Raw genomic sequence first — 27,261 nt, 5'->3', positions numbered from 1 at the left:
GTATCGTATCGTAGAGAGAAGTTAAATGTTTCGTTTCCTCAGCATTAGTGTTGATTACTGATTAGTTTTTGAATACAAATGTTTAGTCTGAAAACTTTTATAACTTACCCAAATGCTGTTTCGGTAATAATGTTGATAATTAATTCTTGAATAGGAACGGCTGGGTTGACTGGTTTTTCGTATTGAAGCATTTTTGTAATGAATGATCCAGTAGTTTCATTTACAATGGTAGCTAATCTCTCGGAATACGCGAATTTTCTGAAATATGAATTTTTGAAATTTTGCATCAATTGCCAGATGACTTTTTAGCCACATCGTATGATGAACATCTACGATGTGGGTCATAGTTTGACCTGGCCTGTTGGTGGTGGTGGTGGTGGCGTGAAAGAGAACTGCCTTAGACAGTATAAAATTTTTCGATCGTCATTGAAGGGAGAGTGAATGGGAGAGAATTGTGGTGAGGTGATATTTTTCGTTCGTGTATTTTAAAAGGAAGGAAATTATGATAGTTAGGTTAAGCTATATACCCTCCCTTAAAAATTCCTCTTACCCGTCGACAATAAGAGTTTCACGCTCCCCTACTTTAACATTCAAAGAAATCGAGGGAAATTTTGAAAGCAAAAGCAAGAATTTACTGACGTTCTTTTTAGAATGGTCTTAAGGCACCGGGATATTACAATTATTGGGTGTTTTACCGAATTCTTTCTCTTTCAAACTCTTCTGACCATAAGTTCATGTTAGAAATTTATAAGAAGGGATAAGTGTGCATCGGCATAAGTCTATGTTGTAAACTCATCGAGGGGATAATCACTAAAAATATCTGTTCTTCGATTCGCCGGAATATTACAATTACGGCATAAGTAAATTTATACGGGTAATAATTCTATCACCGTTTATGGTAGGGCATCGAGGGGCTATTCACTCTGATTTTATGCACGGTATATTATTTAAGCATTGTAAAAGATAGCGCTATTCACTCATTAGGGTAAGGTATAGAGGGGTTATCCACTCATTAGGGTAGGGTATAGAGGGGCTATTCACTCGTACGATGTGGCTACTATTACGAGCCCTTGGGTCGCCTTGTTTAATCACAGATGGCTTGCTTATCTTGACGTATCAACGTGCAGTTTCAAAGAGCTTTGATACTTAAATAATAGTGGACTGTTTTTTCCTCTGAGGTATGTTTACTGAACACATTTTTTAACGAATAATGAAGTCAATATTCGTGTTTAGTATCTTCAAATTAGTCATTAACCCTTGGAGAATTATCAAAGAGACTACATGGCTTAGTAAAGATGGGTGAAGAAAGGTTACATTCAGGCAAGGGTACGGCTAGGTTAGATTTAGGCAAAGTTAGGTTAGATTCCTATTTGGGTCAGCCCAATTATTTCCAACCTAGCTGAGGTATTTTCGATTAGAATAACCTTTCAAGAAATAATTTTATTTAAAAAAAAAGCCAGGGCCGACAGATAATATGGGAAATGTTTGTATCATGACCAACCCGGAATTTTCTTTAAAGCAGAGCTGATAATGTGAGGGAGGTAAACAATTACCCATCCGAAATTAACAAAATCCGCAGACCCTGACATAATATCTAATTGAAGATGTTTATTGATTCTGACAAATTTGCGAGTGCTGAACAAGAATATCGACTTTTTCCCCGAATAGAAATGTTCCCGGAAGAGAAAACATGTTCTTTATCTAAGTTAGTGATAAGCCTAAACGACGGAGGTACTCCATAGAAAAGTTCCCTTTTATCAGTGTTTACCCCATTGGTGAAATATTTGAATCACGAAACAAGCTATAAAATCAGCAAAAGGCTTTAAACCATTGCCGTCTATTTTTCACTATTTATTCGAACTTACTCATTTACGTTCAAGGTTAGTAATTTATATTGTATAAACGGCAATGGCTTTTGCTTTGAAAAAATTATATGATAACTGTACCTTACAGCTCCTGCTGCAACTTTACGGCTCACCTCCCAGTTTTTAGTATTAGGGTCCATCACAATGCCCATGAAATGCTTTCTCATGTGATTCACTTGATAATGAAAGAGATAGACAATTAATTTTAGATTTTGCTGTGTTTTTTTCAGAGTTCTAAACTTAAATCTTACACAAAACTAAGCACCCAACTCGGTAAAGTTGAAGAATAATTCTCGAGTATGAAAAGGAACTTACACGATCTAAGACTTGGTCTGGAAATAATATCATTTCGTTTCGTGATGAGTCCCTCCTTGGCTAATTCCCAATCAGCGACAACCACAATGGGCTCATCACACATCCACAAAGTGTAAATTCCTCCGTATTTCCTCTTGCAATCCAAAAAGACTTCCTTCGCCGAACTTGCTCGATAAAATTCTTCAAAATTAAAAAAATCTCAATCATCACAATAGCATTATCCACGTGGCTTTCGTACAAGGCTTAGCAATTTTCCGCTAAGAGCTATTTTTATTTGCCAGTTAAAAATACAGCAAACATACTTAACAAGTTCCCAAGAAACGGTAATGGCATAGGACTCGGTGGCAATTCCTTCACTCTGATCCATAATCTCACGATGTAAAATGTAAATAATCCAATTGCTAATGAAATCAGCCACGATTTAATTGCAAAATTGCTTTCTAATGGCTGCTCGCTGTTAAAATCCATCCTTTTTAGTCAATGGTACAAATAAAAATGATTGAAACTCATACCAAGCACTATTTGTTAACAAAAGCATAGTTTTTTTGGTTTGCAAGCTTTTTAGGCTATACAAACATTTTGAAATTGAGTTATAGACTGACTTCTGCTCTCACCAAACATATTGTCAAGTAGCAACGACAGTATAAATATTTATACACTCGATGAAAAGAGCCCATTTTTTCTTTAATTTCCCCCCAATTCATGGTGTATGGTGAAGCTCTTAGTTTAAAGAAAGCGGTAGTGTAGTTATAAATCAATGTGTGATTTTCGCAATTTTGATTTCATGACGTGGCGAACTAGTAATTTGCTGAGCCATTGAAACTCTAACCGGACAGTAAATCAAGTAAATTAAAAATCAAAACGTTTTAAGTCGAAGTAAAATGTCTTCATTTGACAGAAAAATGCGGTTTCATTATTAGTTGAATTATTCCTTCTTGTTATCAACATGATAAGATTTGAAAACTTTCAAGTTATCAGGATTTAATTTGGAGTATCTATTTTTAGTTTGGTTAACTTCAACCTCCAAAACCAATTTGTTTACCAGTGAATGAATTATTTTGGGGAGTACAAAAATAAGAAGAAACAAAATGTGTTTGCATTGCCACAAAACAAGCAGATGAAAACTAAAATTATCTGAACAAAAATGGGACTTTATTAACACCCGTAACACGATATGATAAAAGGCAGTAGGCCCTATATTGGCTCCATAGGTTTTACTTGTTTACTTGACTTTGATGAAAATTTGAGGAATTTTCCTTTAGTCAATGTGATAAATAACCACTACATTTAGATTTATTTTGTAGTAAAACAACTAGAATTACTAAATTTAATCGGTTACATTATTTCCAAAGGCTAATTTCTCGATATAAAAGAAATTGTGTATGATTTTGGGACGTTAACTTGAATAGGTGGTTCTGTCCCCAGGTTGGCTTCAGTCCAAACCCCACCAGGTTTGATTTCGACGCGTTGAACTAAATTGGCCAATAGAAGGAACAAATCATTTCGGGCCAGTTTTTCACCAACGCAAATTCGTTTTCCTTCTCCGAAAGCCAAGAATCCTTTCATTTTATCACCGCAATATTTTCCGTTCGAGTCCAAGAAACGTTCAGGCATGAATTTGTTCGGTTCTTCCCAAATTTCAGGGTCCATATGGATTGCTTCCGCGTGAAATATGACGTTGGTTCCCTTTTTAATTTTCATTCCTCCGAGTTCGGTGTCAACGTTAGTCCTGTGTGGAACTCCAAGAGGAACTGCCGTTCTAAATCTTTGACTTTCAGAGAAAAACGCCCAAGCGTAATTGCAGTTTTTACGGTCTGATGTCATCGGCATTCTCTGTCCTTTATACCGAAATAAAAATAACTTTCTAAAAACTTGACTTTGGTAATGAAAATCCTATGAACAAAGCGGACTACTGCCAAAAAAAAAGCTGCATGGAAATTACAAATAGCACTTATACCTTGAAGAAGGGAAGTTAAATTCTAGAGTGGTATACTCAGTTAAGATCGTAGAGTGGTTTTCGAGGCTGGATATCATTGAGTGCAACCACTTATCCTTAGAAATATTTTATTACCCTAGCTACGTGTAAGTATTAGTTGTTGCTATAACCAGGTAGAACCTAAGGCTCATACCCAACTAAAACCCAGGGTACTATGGGTAAATTCACGGGACAGGGAGTCTTGTGTCAGCCCTATATGCTTTGCCACTTTAGAACTCTCCCCCTCCAAGCTTCTACTATTACGAGGACTATTACAGTGTCTATTTCTTAGTTAAAAGCCCACAAGTATCATAGTCTTGATAATACTGATTTGTTCACACTAACCGATCTGCTCGTCAATTTCTTCCCTTAATTTCTTTTGCGTTTCAGGGTAATAGGCTAATAATAGTAGAAGCCATCGCAGTGAAGTGGCCGAAGTCTCCGTACCAGCTATAAAAAAATTAAATTAAGATAAAAAACTAATATTAAAGATTCTAGACTTTTCACTAACCCAAATATAGAGCTCCAACAATTTTCATCATATTGTCATCATCGAGATATTCTTTGCTATCTTTATTCTCTTCATCAGCTTCCAAACCCGATATCAATACGGCATCAGAAAAGTTACGGATTTCTCCTAGAAATAGTTTTAAGCAAAAGTTATCCATTTCGTTACAGAACAGTCAGATTTAAAGCTATACATATTTACCTCTTTGAAAGGTTTCCTTATTGTTGTTGAATTTCTGTCGTAAAAATTTAGCAAATTCAATGGACATGTTCTTCATCATTCGATCCCGATTATAATATAACAAAAGCAACAATGTGGAGACATCTCCTGGACAATTTGCTCCGTATTTTTGTAACGTATCGTAAAGTGAAGTTAGACGCTTCGTTTCCTCAGCATTGACGTTACCAGACCTGTTTATTTGATGAGTTATATCATTTCTCCCATGTCTCGATCATTTTTGCGTTAATAACTTACCCAAATGCGGTTTCGGTAATAATGTCAATAATTAATTCTTGAATATGAACGGCTGGATTGACTGGTTTCCCGAATTTAAGCATTTTAGTAATAAAGGACTCGGTGTTCTCCCTTACGATGACAGCTAACTTCTCGGAATCGGAGAATTTTCTATAATTTAATTATTAAAATTATTCATCAACAGTTAGCTTAAAGCTTTTTCATAATGTCTGTACCTAACGGCTCCGCCTGCAACTTTACGGCTTACTTCCCAGTTCTTATTATTAGGTTCTACTACAATAGCCATGAAATGATCTTTCATATGATTCACTTTACGATAAAACAAAAGAAATCAAATGTCAGCGTGAAATCATGAACAATATTCTTCTAGTCTACATGAATTTTCAAGGTTTAAAACATCGAGGTGCCGTTGAAACATGTGACCAATTAGCGATCGCGTCAAAATGATCGTTAGGCTAAGCAACTCAATTCATTTATGAAATTAACTGAATAAGTTTGCTAGTGTAAATGTTTAGAAAAATTTATCGTTAATTTGTCACATAACGTACTCGATCTAAGGCTCGGTCTGGAAATAATATCATTCCGTTTTGTGATGAGTCCTTCCCTGGCTAACTCCCAATCAGCAACAACTACGTTAGGTTCGTCGCACATCCACACTGTGAAAATGCCTCCATATTTTTCCTTGCAATCGAATAAGACTTCTTTAATCGAATTGGATCGATAAAATGCTTCAAAGTAAAAAAATAAGCAAGGCAATTTAAAAATAGATCATCACACTCTTTCGCCTTATTCCCGATGGCGTTGGCAAGGCTTATCAACTTATCTAGAGTCTTTTAACTAAAAAATTGGGATCAAACATCGCATACAGTGCAAAAGAACATTTAAGATTTATCAGTTTTAATGCGTTGCTAAACCTTATGGACGACAAGCTCTCGGTATTCAAAGTCGAACTAGTGTATTTACGTTAAACATACTCAATATATTTCCGAAAAACGGTAGTGGCATAGGACCCGGTGGCAATTCCTTCACTCTAATCCATAGTCTCACTATGTAAAATGTAAATAATCCAATTGCTATAGAAATCAGCCACGATTTTATAGCAAAATTGCTTTCCAACGGCTGCGCGCTGTTAGAATCCATCCTGGTTGGCCAAAGATAGAAATGGAAATGGTTAAAATATTCCAAAACAAGTGTTATGTGTTATCAAAGCATAGTTACTTAATAAATGATTCGCAATCTCTTTATATAAACACCTTGAACTCGAGTGATAGACAGACGCCTTCACTTATCAAACGTTATGTCAAGTAAAAATTACAATATAAAACTATAACTGATTAAAATTATTATTTAGTCATTGAACTAGGTCATTATTAAGTTTTTAGTCATAATTTAAGGCGTAAGACGAGGCTCTTAGTTTTTACCGAGCCGTGGTGTAGTAGTAGTTTTAGTAGTTTTCCTTTACCTTCTGATCTAATTTCCCTTCGTGAAGGTAATCTATATATGATTACTTTCACGACCGAAGCACAGGGAACATGCGTGAATAAGCTTAATATAAAAGTAGTAGTAGGACTAAAAATTAACGTTGGCATCGCCACAGTATTATTTTCTATAATAATTTGTAACCTCTTTTCTGAAGGGGTTGAGAGGAACGTCCTTTGCTTCTCATTTTAAATGGCTTCTACAGGTGAAAGAAGTACACTATAGCGGGTTGATTTTACCCATCTTGTTATGCAAGTTTGATAAGATATTTTTTTGCTTTATAAGCTGAATAAACACCGCTGTAAAATGCTCTTTAACCATATGCATTTTTTCGAGGTCACAGAAAACCCGAGATACAAAGAACTCTAGAGACACTAAAGAGGTAATTTTATCTGTTTGAATTTATCTTTTTCCCATGGCCATACTTGAGGATAATATTCTTTAGTTGTCAGTGTCTAAGCTCTCCTTCCCCTACCTCCAAATCTTAAAGTATGTGGTTTTACATTGGCAGAGCTAATAACAGGTGTAGAAAGAGCCAGGTATCATAGAACATATATAAATACTATTAAATAGTGACGTATTATGGATTCCCATCTCTTACGTTACCACAAGGCATTTCGTTTGGGCGACATTTCAGCTGAAAAAAAATTAATTATAACACCCACACCAACCTTGTGAGTGAGACTGTGAGAGGGGAATTCGTAGTTTTTACTCTCTGCGCATGGGCGAAATTTCAAACCCACCACTCAGGATTCTAGCTGCATTTCTGTGGGCATAAGATGGAAGACCCTGAGTACGTTGTATTGCACTGCGAAATCGTCAACGATGTTGAAGTCTTTCACACATTTTGGTGCCAAACCAAAGCCATATGTTATTCCCTAATTGACTAGCGACAAGTAAAGCTAGATTTCAAGCCGAAAAGATATAGCTTTTCTCCAGCCACGATTCAATTTGAAAATTGCTTCACTATTACAAACTACACTAGGTTGTGGAGGCACACTGATTGTAATTATCGTTTAAGCTAATAAATTGAAGAAACTTATTTCTTCATTCTTCTGCAAACGACTAAATACTCGATAGGTTGGTTCAATAAAGCAGAAAGCAATTTATTGTATTTAAATTTATTAAAAACTTAATTTCTTGATTCAAAGGAAATTGTGTATGGTTTCGGGATGTTAAGGTGAACTGGTGCTTCTGCCTCCAGGATGGACTCAGTCCAAACTTCACCTGGTTTGATTACGACGCGTTGAACTAAATTTGCCAAAAGTAAAAATAGGTCATTTCTGGCAAGTTTTTCGCCGACACAAATTCGTTTTCCTTCGCCGAATCCCAAGAATCCTTTCATCTTTTCACCGCAGTATTTTCCTTCAGAATCCAAGAATCGTTCCGGCATGAATTTTTTGGGTTCTTCCCAGATTTCAGGGTCCATATGGATTGCTTCCGCGTGAAATATGACAATGGTTCCCTTTTTAATTTTGATTCCTCCCAGTTCGGTATCAACGTTAGTTCTATGAGGCACTCCAAGGGGACCGGTTGGTTTGTATCTTTGACTTTCAGTAATAAACGCCAAAGTGTAGTTGCAGTTTTTACGGTCTGATGGCAACGGCATTCTTTTTCCTTTTAATCAAATAAATCAAAAACTTAACATTAAACGACATCCGTTTAACTCTTCCCTCAAAGCAACACTAGTCATTGAGCATCGATATGGCTTAACATTAAGGTAAGGGTGCTTCATAGTCGGGGATATCTACCTGCTAAATTTATAAACGTTAAGTGTGAATTGTGTTCAAAAGAAAATGACAAGGCCTATATCCTCAAAGTGTTTCAGTTGCCAAAAATTAGTGCATTGGAACTTATTCAAATGTTTCATTAAACAGGTCCGCGAACACCCCACCATAATATTCTTATTGGCACTGCTGACAACTGCCAAATAATCGCTGCATGGAATTAACTATAGCGCCAGTACTTTTACGAGCACTATTTTAGTCTCTGGTTCTTAGTCAAAAGCCATCAAGTAGCGTAGTCTTAATAGAATTGTCCACACTAACCGATCTGCTCGTCTATTTCTTTCATTAATTTCTTTTGTGTTTCAGGGTAATAGGCTAATAATAGTAGAAGCCATCGCAGTGATGTGGCCGAAGTCTCCGTACCAGCTTCGTAGAAAGATTAAAATTTCATAATTAGTTTCATCAAAAATTATAGATATGTTTATCCTTTGATAATCACTAACCCAAATAAAGAGCTCCAATAATTTTCATCATATTGTCATCATTGAGATATTCTTTGCTGTCTTTATTCTCTTCATCGGCTTCCAAACCCGCTGTCAAGATGGCGTCAGAAAAGTTACGAATTTCTCCTAGAAATAGTTACGAGTTCAATTGCATCTACGTCACCAATATTTTTCAATAAGCAGTGTTAGTCCTTAAGCCATAGAGATTAATGATGATGAACTTGTGAGGTATTTTGTGTTTCAATTCGAGCGACTTCACGATTTTTACCTCTTTCAAAGGTTTCTTTATTGTTGTTGAATTTCTGACTTAAAAATTCTCCAAATTTGATAGACATGTTCTTCATCATTTGATCCCGTTTGTAATATAACAAAAGCAACAAAGCAGAGACATCTCCTGGACAATTTGCTCCGTACTTTTGTATTGTGTCGTAAAGAGAAGTTAAACGCTTCGCTTCTTCAGCATTCACGTTACCAGATCTGTTCGTTTATTGTTTATTAACGGTGTTTTTAATTTTGAATCAAAAATTTTACTTTAATCACTTACCCAAATGCAGTCTCGGTAGTAATGTCGATAATTAGTTCTTGAATATGAACGGCAGGATTGATGGGTTTCCCGAATTGAAGCATTTTTGTAATGAATGATGCAGTGGTATCTCTTACAATGGTAGCTAATTTCTCGGAATCTGCGAATTTTCTAAATTTGGAATTTTTGAAATTTCGGTAAATATCATTTATCAAAAGCGCAATTGTGATAAGCTTTTGAGTTAAATTGAACATAGAAGCAGACAATGCGTTGTCTTGGTCAAAGCAGAAGTGAGATGAGACCAGAAGTGAAGGGCTCTAGCATTGATAGTAGATCCTGGCATTAGTGAACAAATTTGAGGATTTTATGCTGCTTCCCACGCGCTAAATCTAGAGAGAAAAAAATTGGTCGAGTTCCAAAAACATTTCCTACCCCCTTCCCCTCAACATAAAGCGGCGGAACACGGAAGCGGGAGCTTGAATCTAGTTCGGCCGTTACCACCGCGAGCGTCTCACGTTTTCGAGGGGAAATTCTGAAACCGCCACCAGAGGGCCAACCGTTGGTGTGTTATCAAGAATATTCACTTTAGCCGAGTGAAGAATTTGGTTAGCTCAGTACTTCTGGTCTCATCTCACTTCTGGTCAAAGGTAAGGCACCCTCAATTTAACGAAGGAAAAAACACGGCTTTATTGAACAGATTAGGGTTAGGTTTTGAAAACAGTTTTAAGGGAGGTTTGGGTTAAGTTCATGAAGGGTCAAATTAACATCTTTATCGAATATGCCTAGTTTGCTTGTAGAATTTTAATTAAATGCTTTTCACTAAGAAAGATTAACCAAAATATTGGTATGGTTTCTAATTAAGGGGTCCTGAACACGGATTTTCAGTTTCGGTCATTGTCGAGTTCTTTAAATCACGAAACTAGATCATTTTAGCAAATTTTAAGACTTTTAACAATGTTAGTATATCTCTGTACTCTTAATTTTAACTTAATTGCTAAATTAATTTCATGCTAAGTAGCTGACAATTAACGTGATATAACAATCAATAACGCATGCAAAATTTCGATATTGAAATTTGCATACATTCAATTTGAAAAGTAGGGGGTAAATTAGTGTCTTGTGTTTGACCACATTTTTTTTCTTAACACATGGCTTGAAACCAACAGACATTAGTGAACTTGTCACGTTGAAGCCTTGGATCAGTTTACCACCGGACGTACGGCTTAACCCTACATAAAGCAGACGAAAACGGGCCATTCTACTAGCCATTATAATGTAACTGTACCTTATGGCTCCAGCTGCAACTTTTCGGCTCACTTCCCAGTTTTTGTTATTAGGTTCCATAATAATACCCATGAAATGATCTCTCATGTGATTCACTTTGTAATGATTTGAAAAATATCAATAGAATAATTCATCAGAATATTTTTAGTGAAAATTTTGTTAAAGGATGAAAATAAAATTACATGATCTGAGATTTGGTCTGGATATGACATCATTTCGTTTCACTATCAATCCTTCCCTGGCTAATTCCCAATCAGCCACAAAAACTATGGGTTCATCGCTCATCCACACTGTGAAAATGCCTCCGTATTTTTTCTTGCATTCGAATAAGACTTCTTTTAGGGAATTAGCTCGGTAAAATTCTTTAAAATAATTAACCAAGTTAAATTAAAACTGAAGCGTGAAATGTATTACACTCTCTACTGTTATGCCGAGAGGAATCGCCTTTTAATTCGCGATGCCGATGGCAAGGCTTAACAAGCGTTTTTTAACTGACATCTTGAATGAACACTTCAGATTTGTCAGTTAAAATCCTCTTGCTAAACCCTAAGGCAATCGCGGGCCCAGTGGATCCCCTATAAGGTGACTTTCCGTAGGAACTCCAGCTTTGGCTTGGCGAAGGCAGGAGGCATTTGTGGGCGGGATCTATAAGTGCACTTACAAATCCCTCCAACAAGCCTTTGCCAAGCTAAACCCGGAGTTCAGGAGGAATGTCAACTCGTAGGGGATCCACTGAACCCGGCCTTAGCCTTAAAGTCGACAACCTCTCGGTATACAATTAAAAACTAATAAAAATTATATTAAACTTACTCAACAAATTCCCAAGGAACGGTAATGGCATTGGACCCGGTGGCAATTCCTTCACTCTTATCCATAGCCTCACTATGTAAAATGTGAATAATCCAATTGCAAACGAAATCAGCCACGATTTTATAGCAAAATTGGTTTCCAACGGTTGCTCATTGTGAGAATTCATCCTGGTTAGTCAAGGGTAGAAATGAAAATGGTTAAAACTTATACCAAAGGGTTATTTCTAGTTAAAATGATAGCTACTTGATAAATGGTTCGGAATCACGATATATAAACACCTTGAACTTGCGTTAGAGACTGACGACCGCACTTACCAAACCTTATAGCAAGCAACAATTACATTGGTTAGGTATATTCTCATCCGACAAGGCCATTCTTAGTTTCTCATTTTTTTTTTTTTGGAAAATATTTGCTATAAGAGTTGGAGCTTATATTTTTTAGTAAGCTGTAGTGTAGTTGTAGGCCTAGTAACCGTTTTCTATTTTGACTTTGATTGACCAGTTAGTTTTCAACTTCCTTCAAAATAACAAAGTAGAAACTACTAGACCATTTGACGTAAGGTTAATAATACAATTACAAATCAATTGCAGTAAAAACCATTTCAAAAATTAATTGAAGTAAAATTTGTCTCTCGTAAATCAAATAAAATAAGAACAACATTTTTCTTCAAAAGTTATTTTTTATCATCGCTTAGGCAGTCTTGTTCGTTTCGGCAATTTCATACCATAACGTTATTTAAAATTTTTAACCATTTTGCTAATTATAAACAATTAAGTAGTATACCATTTTTACCATATTGCAAATAACACTTTGGAACCCTGCTTTTAACTCGCAAAATGATTACATTTAACTTTAAATATCCCAATTCTTTTAAAGTTCAGATTAAGATAAAAAAGTCCATATAACTCCAAGTTATTGTATCGGTTAATTCCTTTGTATTTAGGAATTAGTGAATACAAATCACAAAACAATAAATAAATTCTTTTAATATTTCTTATAGGGTAAAAACCTTCAGCGCATATGACAGAAAGTGGGAGCATAAAAAATTCTCAACTTTAAAAAAAATTAAAATGTCCTTGGGAGTAATTTTTTTTCTTAGTACACCTACCTACCTTTTTTTACTAGCTTCGAAATTATCAATCGATTACAGTTGTAGAGGAAAAAGGTAAGGCGTATAATTACTCAATGTGAAACCACATAGGAAAGAAAGAAGTTTTGACGAAAGAACTTCTGAACACAAATTTAGTAGCAATGAGAAAAAAAAATATTATATTAAGATGGTTGTGGGTGCTATAATAAAAACTCAATACAATCACGAATCTTTTAACCCATAAAGGTAAATGGAGAAATTGCTCTTTGTTGATTGAAAAACCACGGAATGATGGGAATTATAGTATATCAAGGTCATTCTAAATTTTATTTCAGCACTGTTTTAAAGGGGCTTCAAAGAAGGCAGTTGCAGGTGGGTAAAAATTATTTCAAATACGTCAAAAGCACCACGTGACTCCCAAGATACAAAGACTCAGTATGGAGTAGAACTGAACTAGTTTTCGAAATAATACTAACCAATATTAATATTAAGTTTATTTGAGACACGCCTCTCTTAAGTCACGTGTTTATGACATATTTCAAATCATTTCTACCCACCTGTCGCTGCCATGTTTTGAGTCCCTTTAAGGCCATCCGAATTTTTCTGGTATTTCAAGGTCACGCTATATTTCAAAGCACTGTGGGGAAACGTAAATGAAATTTATTTATTCTTTAAACTCACTGTGGTCGTGTCACAAAGAATTACTTATATGGTTTAGAATTCATCAATATCATTTTCAGATCCACGGTAATCGTGCTGTAAGAAATACAAAACCATTCACCTAAATAAAATAAAACAAAATGGCTTAAATTAAAAATTATTATTTTGAGTAAATATTACGTGTTTTATTTTATATTTCTCTACTATAACTCTACGCATTTTTCGTCTCATCCGCTACAGTAGATAACGATATTTCTTTCATTACAAAAGTATAATCCCTTACTTCTAAAATTCGTCTATTAATTAATTTATACGCAGTCAATATATTACACAGCAAATATCTGATTTTTTTTAAATTAAAACAAATACATCATTCGAGTATTTCAAATAGGCAAACTACAATAACCGCGGATCCCATAAGCAATGTTCGAACACTGATACTAATTGAGTTATTCATTCCATAAATAACCTTTGATTTCAGTCTTAACTTAAACCATGTTCACACTAACATAAATAACCAGTTGGAGACGATTCAAAACGCTACCAAAGTTAAGTGTGAACAAATCAGATACTCGAGAAGCTAATTACAAACACCTCTTCATGAAACAACTTAAAGGGTGTTTGGATCGAGCTATAATTTCTAGTTTTCAGGGTTATTTCACTTAGAATGAGTGAGACTACTTTTCATTGTATTTTCACCGACCTTAGCAGACAGCACCAACAAACGCTTGTCTTAAAGTGTGAACAGCGGCTGTTGAACTTGCATTGAAATAGTAATGAAGAGGGTTTCAAAACTAGTAAGGTAAACTAACTCCAGAGCAAGTGTGAGCATAGCTTAAGTGTTACGTTTTTCTAATGAAGCTCCTTCGTACTTTTGCAAATTAATGAGATCAAGTTAAATCATAAGTTCATAAGATATGTTCCATATGTTTGTCACTGGTTAATGAGAGCTTGTCATGAAGTGACGTAGGTGGAGCGTCATAGACTCTCGTAAAGCCACGCCTGGTGAGGCGCTGTCAAAGGCTTAGTAATGCAGACTAAATAGGACGATGGACTGCAAAATTAACCGAGTGTAGTCAGTTCTCGCTTCCGTCGTTCTCGAACTAGACCTCAGTAAGTCTCTAGCATTACGAAGTATGGTTAGTGTCATACCTATGCAGCATAGCTTATAAACTTATGGTTAAATTAAAAAGCATACTGAATTTCTTTCCACCGCTTTTGGGGACTTCGCTCATGGGTACAAAACATTCAAATGTGTTTCGTTTTCGTTTAACACAAACCATAAAGTAACACTAGATTTTGCGGTGGGTATCCGTCACATTAACGCTAGTGTACATACAATTAATGCCGAAAGAAATTTAAACTTAATCGATTACAGTGTCGTTTTAATCGACCTAGGGACAATGCAGAACACGCTGCACCACATTCAAATATGAACCATGTTGCACATTATGTGCAATGGCCCATCTGCCCCACCAAATATAGTGTCTTCTTTTAAAGCACTCCTGAAGTTAAACAATTTTCTAGTTATCTTCTAGTGTTACAATCACGTCGAAAAAAAATAAACATTACAGAATATATTTAACATTAATTTCAACGGCTATCTGTTAATAATTTTGGGAGCGGAGAGATCTGTTGTCTAACTTGAAATTTTGTTCCAAAACTCAGCGAAACTATAGAAATGTGCTAGTTAGTAGAGATTAGCTACTAATGGACAACTTCAATGTATGTGTTAAATACTCGGTGCTCTCATGTTACGACAAAGGATTTACTATTACAACAATTAAAAATAAAATTAAAAACGGACGGTATCAAAATTATTTACACGGAAAATTATACAAACATTAAAAATGTTTTCTAATATCCGCTCCCTCTAGATAGTCTTGATTATGTTTTACCAAACACTTCTACATTATTATATAAGTAATATAATAACAATAAGCGTGACTCTTCCCATTCCCGTAAAGATAATGTTCTTAAATACACCACATTGACATTACCTAGGGCGCCACAGCGGGCTACTGCGAACTAGTGCTTATTAAGATGGGCAGGGAAAAAAAACTGCGTGGGGTTGCGCTTTTGCTAGTAGGGGTAACAAAGAGCAGTTTCTAGTCTTTCCCCTTGCGGCGCTTCGAGCGCGGGGCATCGGGCATGCGCGCAACAGAATGTCGAAGTGGTGTATTAGAATGCCTGCTTCAATAATATAGCAAAGGTTCATACATTAAAACATAAAGTTCATTTCATTGAACCTTGCTCGCGCCGTGTAATACGAGAAACGCCCTTTTACTTCTCAGAATAGTGTCGACCCCATCGGTAAGCGTATGACTAGAGTCAGGGCCGTAGCACAGATGCTAGCTCTAGTGCCAAAAATTAAGCTTTTCATCGCCACCATGAGTACTTTTTCTTTAAACCTTGACACCGAAAATTATTCTCCGATTGGTTGGTTCGTGTAGGGGCTTCTGATTTTACGTGGCGTCTGGTGCCAAAAGCTGGGAACGGTGAACGAAATATACTTTTGTTTTAATCTATGAACCTTTGGTTAAAGATAGGGGGTTTGGCTTAAAAACGGGATGAAAACTCTTAATTCAAACTACTGCATGATTTTTATACCTATTGGCTCAGCCCACTGCTCAGCCTCAACAGGAGATGACAGTTGGTTAGCGAAAATCATGTTTTACTTGGAAACACAGCTTCATTAACGTACTTAACCGAGCGTCATACTTAATGTTGTTATGATACTTTCGACATTATTTTTAAATTTACTCTACAAATCCATTTTATAAATAAATATACTACAATGTAAGTTTTTCTCTTACCAGTGTGAAACAAGTCAATTACCAACATTCAGTGTTAGCGTTGTACGGCTTTTTCTTAAATGTTTCACAATTATAAAAAAATAATGTTTCTTCTCACCCAAGTCAAATATACTTTTATAATTTTACTATTTTTTTTAATCTTCATCCTTATCACAAATTAATTATAAAAACGTAATGCGTCCGATTTCTTCGGATTCCACATAAATTAAAAGATTTCAACTTCCATCCGTAAATGCACACGTTTGAAAGGAATATAGAATGTTTAAAGTCGAAATGCAAGGAAAGACATAAGTGTTAAAATAGAGTGGCCTGTGCAATGGGGATACTCAGAAGGTAGTTTTTATAGAAGGAGGTTTTATTAACGATCATATGTTCCTGGCTGGAAACGTCCGAGATTTTATATTAAATTATAAATACTTCTACTAGAGATGGGCCGATACCAATGCCATATCGATATCGGTACCGATATTTCGCTTTAACCGATATATCGGTATCGGTTATAAATGAACCGATATTTCTACCCGATATTTTTTAAAGAAAATAAATACTTATGTTGAGAGTAGATGGCGCCATAGGACCTAAACTCTGAGACAGCACAGTTTTTCATCCATTTTTGGATAACCTTACTAGTGTCCAAAATGGGTTTGTCGTATGATAAGCCAGTTTTATAGTTTCAAGTACCGAAATTGGATCGAGAATCATCTATAGAGATGGGCCGATACCGATGCCATACCGGTATCGGTTTGATATCGGTTTAATCGAAGGATGGGGTAAAATATCGGTATCGGTACGTACCGGTTTCCCAAGTGTCGGATCATATCGGTATCGGTTTAAACTGGTATCGGCCCATCTCTAACTTCTACAATTAATGAAATTTGTGCAAAATTATAGTTTGATCTGCCTCTTCACAAAAACCACAAAAAGAGAAAACCAAATGCAATAAATTCCCAACTATGGCAACTTGACGCTTGAGGGTCTAGGACTTGGCGATTTAAAGTGTTAAAAGAATTTTAGTGCCTGAATTCAGCGAGAAAAACCGATCACATACATTTATATGTAACCGATCTTTTCGGTGCGTTCGACTGAACGCATCTTAGTGACGAAAATATATATAGGTAACCCACAATACAGCAATTTAGTTGGTGCCTAGACAATTTTATGAATCATCTATTACTGAAACTGAAAACTAATTTAGATGCAATTAGTGTAACGATATTTTAAACCAATTAACCTGAAGTTAGATGCAGCAGTAGGATTTGCATACCTATCGGGAGATTTAAATTTGTATCATTGCACCATATTTCGCCAGGGCCAATACATCACTTGCATTCCAACTTTAAATCAGTTTTTGGGAAAATCGGAGGTAAAATGAACACACTATGAATGTCATTCGAGTTTCATCGACACTTGAGTGTTACACGCGGCAGAATTATCTTAAGGTATGCCACTGAGTGACCTGCTTTCGAGGAGCCTGTTTCATAGCATTCCAATGATGAAAGGCTCCAACATTTCTGTTGGAGCTCGTGGCCCCGATGACTAGTTGCCCAATATGCTTGTCCTTCTTAGCGGAGCCGCAGGTGGAAGTTGTTGGCGAAGTGTTACAGCTACCGTCAGCCGGACTAGTTGGACTCTCGGGTGAACTGACATCCTGATGCTCTCGATGACTGACAACTACCAAAAAGATAACTTTGTCCAACTCGGCCGGCGGGACGTCGAATGTCAAAGTCTCGTTGAAGGATGGGTTGACGGTACCCGGTCTGGTACTTGTTTTCTTCTTCTTGAAGAGCTTGCCATTTCTGAAGAGGAGTACCCTAACACATGGAGCTGAAATACGGGTTTACATTGAAATTCTGGTATTTAAACTGAACGAGCTTGAATTGTCAAACAAGTCAATAAAATCCGAGCCATTTTACTCATTGGTCAAACTTTCAGCAAGCCGAAAGATAAGAAGATAATCAACTTGTTTCATGTTCGAACCCTTCATGCTCAATTTCAATGTGTTAAATTTCGTTTATACCAAATGATTCTGTATCCTGGAAAGGCGATGGAAGATTGTTGGCCTTGACGATATTGAACGTCAACCTTTCCGCTGTAGGTAGGAAGCTCAGACCAAATAACAGTTCTCCGTTTTCCTTAAAGTACAAATATCAATTTATAAACCAGATGAACAAAAATGGCCAAAATGATTTTCGATTCGAACTCTCTAAGTCATATTTAGAAATATTTGAAAAAAAAAAAAAAATCACACGATATCTTCGACGAAATTTAGAACTCCCTTCAAGGAAAATCAAGTGCTTTTTCAACGATTCTTCTAACAACTATATCTGCATAGAGAAACATCCAAGAAATATCTCCAAATAACTTTCACTTCAAACTAGTTTGGGATTTCAGAGAAAATTTGTAATTTGTACCTCCGACCAATCAGGTAAAGCCCCCCCCCCCTTAACAAAATTCTCGTGGTATAATCCATGTCGAACGAAACTCAGCGCTAGATTTGACAAAAATTGGGTGCGTTCTGACAATCATGGCGTGAGATGTAGAGCGTCAACACGGGAAGGCATGGCGTTGCGCAATTGATCGAAGTTGCAAATTTCAAAATATATATGGAACCTCAAACTAATTTGAATTTAAATACTATTCGTAGATATTTCTCTATGCAGATTGGTCTTATAATTAGAAAAAGAATTGATAAAAAATTCACTTGATTTCCTTCTCACCTTCCTTTCAAGCTTTTAGTGGTATTTGTATAAACATGGAGAAATAAATAGAAAGAAGATGAAAGGGGAATTACTCTCAACCCTTCTGAGATGCCCTAGTTTGAGGAAGTATAACGATAACATTTGAGGGTGTCACATGACCTTTTATCAGCCTCGTGCCCCCAACGTTCCCATCCCACCCTTTCTTCCCGTTGTGGGAGGTTGGCATCAAAAGCTTGATTGAGCTCATTCTATTTTTCTATCATGATATAGTGTCATTCCCCAGCAAGATAATCAAAAATGAACCCTATTTAAAATCAAGACTGACTTGTTTGGGTTCTTTAAGATCAAAAGTGAACGATTGTTCATCGGCCTCGTCCTCATCAATCTCCAGATCCTTGAAAGGAACAAGCACTTGACCCAGTTCGGCATCGTTTGCTAGTTTTTCCGAATCCCTCGCTGATACTTTAAGCAAAGCGTCCCGTAGTTCCGACGGTGAGATTTCCAGTACGAAGGCTTCTTTAAACAGAGGGTGCTGCGTGCGTTTCTTCGTCGTGCTTCGAAATTCGTAGACGGGTGAGATTGAGTTTCCGTTCGGAATAGAACCCTTGGAACCTCGCTTCTTTTTCGAGCCAGAATTCGATCCATTTGGGAAGACTTGTACAAACAGATACGGGTCGCAAGTTCCACCGTAAAGGCGTGGAGGAAGGTCTTGCGCCTCCTAAGTACAAGAAGTGCTTTTTTTGTATCTTGTTTCAGATAAGAGGGAAAAGGATTTGTTAAGGATTAAGAGGAAATTCCAGAGGGCTCTAGCAACACCTTATGTACCCTCCCAGGCTCCCAAGGGCTTTTGGTGGATTTTTTTTCAGAACTAAAATGGAGATCGGCTATGGAAGGGAAGAGGTTGTCCATTTAAAAGGATAGTAGCATATAAGTAAAGTATTAGAAACTATCAAAACCTAATGGTAGGCGAAAATAACAGCTACTATCCCTTTAAAGGATTTACAAAAGTATCGGGTTTACTTTGAGCGTTATTATAAGTTGATTTTGAGGAACTAGGGGTCCTTCTTTCTTGAATCGGAGGCCGACTGTAACTTGACCATAGTTGACCTCGGCCTCAGCCGTACCGTTTACTGAAGCGCCATCTACGGATGGTTCGCTCTGCAATAAATTAAAGAAACAAATCAATACTCAGCCAGTTAAGCAAATAAAAAAACATCCTTATAAAACTATATTAAGTTCGTAATGTTCAAATTGGCAGTGGATTGACTCTAATAAGGATAGATATAATTTAAGAAGTAGGACTCGAGAACGGTTAGTATTTCCTTCAGTCCTACTCATAGCCCAGTATAGAGCCCCTCCCTCCAACACGTAACGAAAACTTTAAATTATCTTATTAGCTCACTTAAACGGCGAAAAATACGTAATTCCTTTTTACCTCTGTCGCCATGAACCGCCTCTTCTTTCATACCCCCCCCCGTCCCGTGGAAGGGGGTCCGGGACTTTGACGCGCGCCCAGATTACTCTGTTCTCCATTCCTACTTCTAAAATTAAATTTATCCCTGGTACGACACTTTCCATGGCGTTTATGGTAAAGTTTTTCAAAGAAAGTTTTGTTCCCCTGATGTACATATTTTTTGCCTGAAAACTCCTTTCTCAACTGTCATACTTATTGGGGTCATATTACTTCTGGTTCTTGGATGTATATAATAGTGGTCTTTCTATCTTTAATTATTTTACCAATTATGAACTAAACACTCGCTCTTAAAGCATAGCACTTTGGCATTCGAGATCACGTACTTGATCTTGGTGCTCTATAAAATCATAATGAGGCATAATTCGCTACGTATCTAATTTGGTTCCACTAGAGAAATCAAATCACGTTTCTAATTATCGACATTTAAGTTCAGAGATTCTTGAATGGTTAAATATTGAAGAGCCTTTGACAATTTATAATCTCAACGAAGTTAAGCTCGCAATTAATTATGAAGCAAGCCGAAAGGTTGAAAGGCTTTTTCTCGGTAAAGGGAGCCTCTAGAGAGGGGGTTGTCAAAATAAATTTAGATCCCCTTCAGGGTGCTCTTTCGTTCCCCAGGTAGTGCAACGCCCTAGTCGAACTAGACTACTGTCTTGAGGATCGCTTCAGAGAAAGACTTGTCCGAGGGTTCGGACGTTTGTCAAAATCCGGTATAGTTCGTTCAAAATCTCTTTAAAATCTCGCCTCAAAATCTAAATGTCAAAATCTCGCCTCAAAATCTAAATGTCAAAATCTCGCCTCAAAATCTATATGTCAAAATCTCGCCTCAAAATCTAAATGTCAAAATCTCGCCTCAAAATCTAAATGTCAAAATCTCGTCTCAAAATCTAAATGTCAAAATCTCGCCTCAAAATCTAAATGTCAAGATCTCGCCTCAAAATCTAAATGTCAAAATCTCGCCTCAAAATCTAAATGTCAAAATCTCGCCTCAAAATCTAAATGTCAAAATCTCGCCTCAAAATCTAAATGTCAAAATCTCGCCTCAAAATCTAAATGTCAAAATCTCGCCTCAAAATCTAAATGTCAAAATCTCGCCTCAAAATCTAAATGTCAAAATCTCGCCTCAAAATCTAAACATCCCGAAATCTAAATCTAAATCTAATAATACCGAAATCTCAACCATAAAATCTAGAAATCCCGAAATCAAGAAGTCAAATAACGAAATATCTGCCAAAAATATAATAATTTCAAAATCTTGAAATACCCTTGAACCTAGGAAGTGTAATTCTTAATAGGGAATTTTCCTACAAAGTTACATAATCTCCCTCAAATCCCGAAATTTCAAAAAAAAAAACAAATAGCGAAGTTTCCTTCAAAATCTTAACATCTTCTTGAAAATTTTTAAACCTCATTCCAAATCTCAAAATATTAAAATATTCTTGTAAATCTTGAAATCTCATAATCTGGGGTGATAACCTCAAAATCTTAAAACTTGATCCGTATTCGTATACTAAAATGCCGACCCCTCGCTTTAGTCGGAATTTGAGCGAGGATCCAGAGGCTCATTGACTTTGTACATCATATTTTAATCACGTATCTTATTAACAACGATCATGCGAGTCTCTACCTAAACCAATGGTATCACCGAAGGATGCGACTTAATGGAACTAACTCTGCGCTTCTAGTATACTATCATACCCCCTTTATTGCCTCCCAGCTTTCTACGTACAGAACATATCTGACAATATTTCAAAGTGAGTAACTCACATAACCGGAAGCAATAGTGGAAGCATCTCCTCTGCTGCTAGTTGACATGCTGCTGTAGGTGGAATCTTGGGTGTAATTTCGTTTCAAGACGAGATTGGTCAAACCAGGAAGTTCGGGAAGAGAGAGTCTATGTCCAGGTCCCGAGTCTCGTATTTTAACGGGTTTCAGTTGACTGTAAATGGAATCCTTCTTCTCGTCACTCATAAGAACCAAGTTGTTCAATTTGAAATGACCATTCTCATCCGGCGTCAAATACTCGGCTCGTTTAGATCCCCACTTTTGACGTCCTAAGAGATTAAATACGTTACAGTACACTTCCTGATGGTAATACTATCCTAGGTAAACCCTTACCCTTCTTACGTCTGAGCAAACAGTTATGGATCCAACAGAGAGGACTGACTGTGCAGACTGTTAGAATTATTGTTACCAACAGAAGACAAGCGCAGATCGCTATCACCAATAGCTTCTCCCATTGCGAAAGTTGGAACATAATTTCTGCAAAGATTCAAAATGAACATTGTCAATAATTGATGCATACACAATTTTGAAAATTTCCAATCTACATTTTAAAATTTTTTCCTATATCATATTTAATCCCCAATATTTCAAACACATTTAATTTATTTCACACTATGTTTTGTATTTTACTATGATCATAAGTTCATATGATATGTTCCATATGTTTGTCACTGGTTACTGAGAGCTTGCCATGAAGTGACGTAGGTGAAATGTCATAGATTCTCCTAAATAGACGCTTGGTGAGGCGCTGCATATCAAAGGCCTGGTACAGACTAAATATGAAGATTGACTGAAGAACAGGTGTAGTCAATTCTCGCGTCGTTCTAGAACTAGCTCTCAGTAAGCCTCTAGCATCACGAAGTAAGGGTAGTGTTATACTTATGGATTATATCGTATAAACTTGTGCTAAGATGTATTCACTAGTCAAACCCTATTGGTGGGCGTCAATTTCAGACAATAAAGTTAGCGATACCTCTCATAAGGCTTAAATACGAAGATATGAAACCTTTTTATCACTATGTTTTTAAAACACGTCATTAGGACTGAAATAACCTTGATAAAAAATGTTGCCTTCCGGCGTTGGTTCCCTGAAACATCCGCGGAAGTAGTTGATTGTACGTTGTTATTATTGTTGGTCCTAATATAACAGCGTTAAAATTAAAATCTTAGAGATTGATGAAAATACTACGATTTTTGTTTCACATTCTCTACAACAACAGCATTATTGAAATGACAAAGTGTATTGTATTATCTTTATTGAAATAAGAAGCTTGCTCGCACTGTGTAATATGAGATAACCCCCTCTAGCTCTCACAATAGTGTCGCCCCCCTCACGGCCGTAGCAAAGGGAACATGCGTAAAAATACTCCTAGTACCAAGAATTCACGTTTGGATCCCCACCATAGAGTACTATATTCTATAAACCTTTGACCTCCAAAACCTGTTCTCTGATTGGTTACTTCGTGAAGAGGTTGGTCGTTTGTTTCTCATTTTACATGGCGTCTACAGCTAAAGGCTTTGAACTCGGAACGAAGTATACTTTTCGTTTCCACCTATGAACTTTTGGCATTTTTAAATTGAAAAAAACCCTCTGTTTCACTACGCGAGATAGACATGAAATAGGCAATGAATAGAGTTTCAAAGAGCTATGGCGAAATGGGGTTTACTGTAAAGATAACAGTATAATTTTGTACCTGCTGAGATATCAAAGAAAACCCACGCATTGGAAGGAACGGGTGATGGGGAAATCTCTGCGGTACCGAGCAACTATTTATGAGTAGGATCACGTGGGATTTAGGGCAAGTAACTTTAAATATTGATCTTGTCTGCTATATCCAAGATCAACAAAGGGACTCTTCCAAAACAGGACAGACATTAATAATCCTTCAGATGAAGGGTGCGTTTAATCTTTCTGGATAAGTAACGCTACAAGTAAAACAATAACAAAAAGTTTCAAGTTACCCTTGCAGTAACGTTAAATTTCTTAACGATATAATTTCTTATTATTTAAAAGAGCGTATAAAATTATGGATTTATCAATTTATATCTACAATATCAAAGAAGGCACGAGCAATTAAGAAAAGCAAGCACAGCTTAGAGGCAGTGAGAGTTGACCCGTCCCTGCGCGTAGTGAAATCTGGCTCCGTCTGGCGTTGTCTCTTGGTGCAAGGGATATAACCCAAGATGGCGGTCTCCCCTGTGCCTCGGTTTCTCTACAAGTAATTAAATGAATTGCCGCCTACATTGTTCAAGTAGCATCGCTTGGCCTTTTTATTGGGGGGGGGGGTGATATAGGTTGATTCGAAATGTTTAAGTGTCATACTTATTATTGTTCTGTACTTATGGTAATTCGAACTAAATAAGTACTTCGGGCGACAATTCCTAATCACAGGATTTACAACCATACCATACCATAAACTCACTAGAGGAAGGGACGGTATTAATGCAACAGGCAATTCCATTGGGATTCGATGAAAGATTGCTAGCCCAGTCAAATAAGAGACTTATTATGCCAAAACTTAATATGAGAAAATATTCCGGATTAATTTAGAAAATGTATTATAAAGACACGTTGATAGCAGAGAATTTTGAACCGTGTTCAAAAACGTGCTTGAACCGTACGCGTAGCTGCGTCACGTGGAGAGGAAAGCGTAGCGTGATTTCCGTAGAATTTTATTTGAGTCAGGAGTTGTTTTCAATAACAACTATATACTCAAACGTCGCACTACTTTCTTTATTAATGCGTATTCATTCGCCTTAGTATTTCATATGTTGTGGAGAGTGTTTCTAGTATGAGTAAAGTACACGTGCTTTAACTCCAAAACAAACACGAAAAGAATGTCAACAACTTAAGTCCTGGTTATTGTTGTTAAACTAAGACGTTAGTTATCACGTGTGTCTAATGTGGGTGGTCATGGGAATTCAAAGGTAATTTATCCGCTGTTCATTATGATTTATTAGAGGCCTTTAATTATCTTAGTAAAATAATACTTGATTGGCGTAAAATAGCTCAATTTCTACACCATTAATTTTATTGTTTTACAATACAAAAGTTTCAGATTCGAACCCTGACTATTTCCCCATGAATTTTGTACTGCTATCTAAGTGTTGAAATCAGAGAACTTTGGCTAAATGTTAAGAGTATAACTTTAAGAATATTCTATTTATAAATCAACTTTTCAGGTTGTAACGTGAAACCTAAGAAATTATCCCTACTCAAATTCTTTGATAAAATTCCTGAATTTTCTACCTTTCTGGGCCCATTTTTCTTTAACATTAAGTGAGAGTGTGGGTTCTTATCTAGAAAGGGCCTACAGGCCCTGTAGAGTTTCCATGACTTTTCCAAGTTTTTCCCCGACCTTTTTTGACAATTTTAACTTTCTTTAACTTTTCCCAAGTTCTTTTTTCAAATAACGTTACTTTTGCTTGACCTTTTTTTGGTGAAATTTTAAATTATTTGACCTTCCAGGTTTTCCCCGGACCCTTTTGTCAATTTTTAAATTACATGACTTTTGCTTGACCTTATTTTTAATTCCATAACTTTTCCCTAACGTTTTTGAACCATTTTTAAATTCTATGACTTTCCCTGACTTTTTGGGACCATTTATAAATTCCATGACTCATCCTGGTTTCCCCTCACGATAAACACGAAGTAAACAACCACCCAGCCAGCACATTCTGCACAATACGTTTTAGTAACTCAAAACATAAAATATAAAAAAACACATTGTTATTTTCAAAATAGGTACCAATATGGCTTACAAATAGACAATTGTCGAACAAAATATTATCTGTTATTTAATCAACTGAAAAAACCTAAACAAGTAAAGGGTTAAAGCTTTATATAAATCAACATACCTGTATAACAAATCAATGACGTTTTCTTACACAATAAATTAAGACCCAACGAGATTGACAGCGGTTCTTGTACCCGGTTTATACATCGCCTTCAGTTTAAATTAATAAAACCGACTTCTAAAGCTAAACGCGACACCCTGACAAAATGGTCGTACGCGTCTTAGCTTAACGAAGTCCTGGCTATAATCATAAAACGCGAAGAAAACTTCTACTATCAACGCAGCTGCGTTTTTCGGATCTACGCGGGCTCATCGCTAGGGAAACAACAGGTGTTGCAGCTTTTCCCGTAAAAGCTTTGTCATAAGTATATTATTTTGAGTTACCCATAAGTCAGGAACAAGCAACAAATTTAATCCTATACGAGTCAAATAGTCCTGAATGACTGCTAATGAACGTCCAGCTTAAACCGCTATGCCTAGAAGGTTGCCATTTGACTGGGACATTACTCATAAGTAGCATACACGCATTAATAGAGGTTTTCCCAATCCACCACCATCTTGAAAAATGGCTGCCAGAAATATGAAAAGAAACTTCCTTATGGAATAACATCCGTGCATTTCAAAATATTTCTTCAATATATATTTAGTACAGTGGTTTTCTATCCTATAGACGGGTTTTATGGCTTTTGAAATTCGATTTGCCGTTATGTTTTAAAATGGCGGGGAGAGGAAATTTCTTTAGGCTATTTATTGCACACTAGGATCATAAGTTTATAAGATATGTTCCATAAGTTATGTCACTACCAACACTTCGTAATGCTAGAGACTTACAGCTCGAGCTAGTTCGAGCACGACTCGAGAATTGACTGCACGTGGTTTTGCAAACCTTCCTTTTTTGTCTGTACTAAGCCTTTGACAGCGCCTCCACTAGGCGTCGCTTTACGAGAATCTACGAGGTTTCATTTACGTCATTTCACGACAAGCTCATAAAATGACCAGTGACAAACTTATGGAACAAATCTTGGTTTTCATATCAAGCGATCCTTACTTATAGGGACCTTAACTAAATACACTTATGCTGCCTCTATGTAGTAGAGCAGCCTAGACGCGTCATCAGAAAAAGAGAATATGAGAATAGATCTCTTGCACGCGTTTGATTCAACTTGCGTATATTTTATACTCGTTGGGAAAACAAAATTTTTCTCCAATTATAATAGCAGCTTTTATATGTCGTCAGTCAAAGAACGTCATCTATATCTATATAAATCAAAGTCCTGACTGACTGACTGACTGACTGACTGACTGACAGACTGACAGATAATCAACGCCCAGCCCAAACCGCTTGCCCTAGAAGGCTGAAAATTTGCAGGAACGTTACTCATAAGTAGTAGGCGCGTACTAAGAAAGATTTTTCCAATCCGCCGCCATCTTAAAAAATGGCGCCCAGAAATGTAAAAAATCTTCTCTATGCAATTAA

The 27,261-nt window shown here is 36.5% G+C and overlaps 4 protein-coding genes and 1 long non-coding RNA gene across 7 annotated transcripts in view; 1 reads left to right on the top strand and 4 right to left on the bottom strand.

Moving 5' to 3' along the window:
- Window positions 1–39: 39 nt before the first annotated feature.
- On the bottom strand, window positions 40–3,066 carry LOC149709220 (cytochrome P450 2G1-like). Its single transcript, XM_089864604.1, has 5 exons — window positions 2,693–3,066; window positions 2,483–2,634; window positions 2,181–2,360; window positions 1,947–2,040; window positions 40–258 (listed from the first exon to the last, which is right to left on the bottom strand). Exons 1-5 carry the CDS (start codon window positions 2,716–2,718, stop codon window positions 105–107), a joined length of 606 nt encoding a protein of 201 aa, XP_089720730.1. The 5' UTR covers window positions 2,719–3,066; the 3' UTR covers window positions 40–104.
- On the top strand, window positions 1,353–2,689 carry LOC149709221 (uncharacterized). Its single transcript, XR_016381327.1, has 2 exons — window positions 1,353–1,880; window positions 2,096–2,689. It is a non-coding gene; the product is annotated as an uncharacterized LOC149709221 (long non-coding RNA).
- Window positions 3,067–3,467: 401 nt separating the features above from the next.
- Window positions 3,468–6,803, bottom strand: LOC149709219 (steroid 17-alpha-hydroxylase/17,20 lyase-like). Its single transcript, XM_089863935.1, has 8 exons — window positions 6,761–6,803; window positions 5,686–5,865; window positions 5,353–5,446; window positions 5,138–5,287; window positions 4,865–5,073; window positions 4,667–4,792; window positions 4,501–4,605; window positions 3,468–4,018 (listed from the first exon to the last, which is right to left on the bottom strand). The coding sequence occupies exons 1-8, from the start codon at window positions 6,801–6,803 to the stop codon at window positions 3,534–3,536; spliced, it is 1,392 nt and encodes a 463-aa protein (XP_089720061.1). The 3' UTR covers window positions 3,468–3,533.
- Window positions 6,804–7,635: 832 nt separating this feature from the next.
- LOC149709218 (steroid 17-alpha-hydroxylase/17,20 lyase-like) lies at window positions 7,636–11,528 on the bottom strand. Its single transcript, XM_089863934.1, has 9 exons — window positions 11,469–11,528; window positions 11,146–11,341; window positions 10,836–11,015; window positions 10,655–10,748; window positions 9,391–9,540; window positions 9,115–9,323; window positions 8,847–8,972; window positions 8,665–8,769; window positions 7,636–8,233 (listed from the first exon to the last, which is right to left on the bottom strand). The coding sequence occupies exons 1-9, from the start codon at window positions 11,526–11,528 to the stop codon at window positions 7,749–7,751; spliced, it is 1,605 nt and encodes a 534-aa protein (XP_089720060.1). The 3' UTR covers window positions 7,636–7,748.
- A 1,842-nt stretch (window positions 11,529–13,370) lies between these two features.
- The window catches only part of LOC149709216 (synaptotagmin-A-like), a 40,072-nt gene continuing 26,181 nt past the window's right edge, over window positions 13,371–27,261 (bottom strand). For 2 of the 3 annotated variants that reach the window (XM_089864595.1, XM_089864597.1), the window contains exons 2-7: window positions 22,321–22,464; window positions 21,970–22,256; window positions 19,749–19,886; window positions 19,054–19,446; window positions 18,047–18,161; window positions 13,371–17,853 (exon numbers count right to left, since the gene is read on the bottom strand). In XM_089864595.1, the coding sequence (XP_089720721.1) occupies window positions 17,459–17,853; window positions 18,047–18,161; window positions 19,054–19,446; window positions 19,749–19,886; window positions 21,970–22,256; window positions 22,321–22,464 (1,472 nt within the window). In that variant the 3' untranslated portion in view covers window positions 13,371–17,458. Of the gene's footprint in view, window positions 17,854–18,046; window positions 18,162–19,053; window positions 19,447–19,748; window positions 19,887–21,969; window positions 22,257–22,320; window positions 22,465–25,845; window positions 26,173–27,261 lie in introns of those variants that run through there. The other variant, XM_089864596.1, reaches the window with a different exon arrangement.

This window comes from Phalangium opilio, unplaced genomic scaffold (assembly GCF_054372755.1).
Source record: "Phalangium opilio isolate 3A_F unplaced genomic scaffold, DU_Popi_V2 ptg000013l_1, whole genome shotgun sequence".
NCBI lineage: Eukaryota > Metazoa > Arthropoda > Arachnida > Opiliones > Phalangiidae > Phalangium > Phalangium opilio.
Note: the sequence above shows the minus strand (reverse complement) of the source record. Positions and strands in the feature narration are given on the sequence as shown.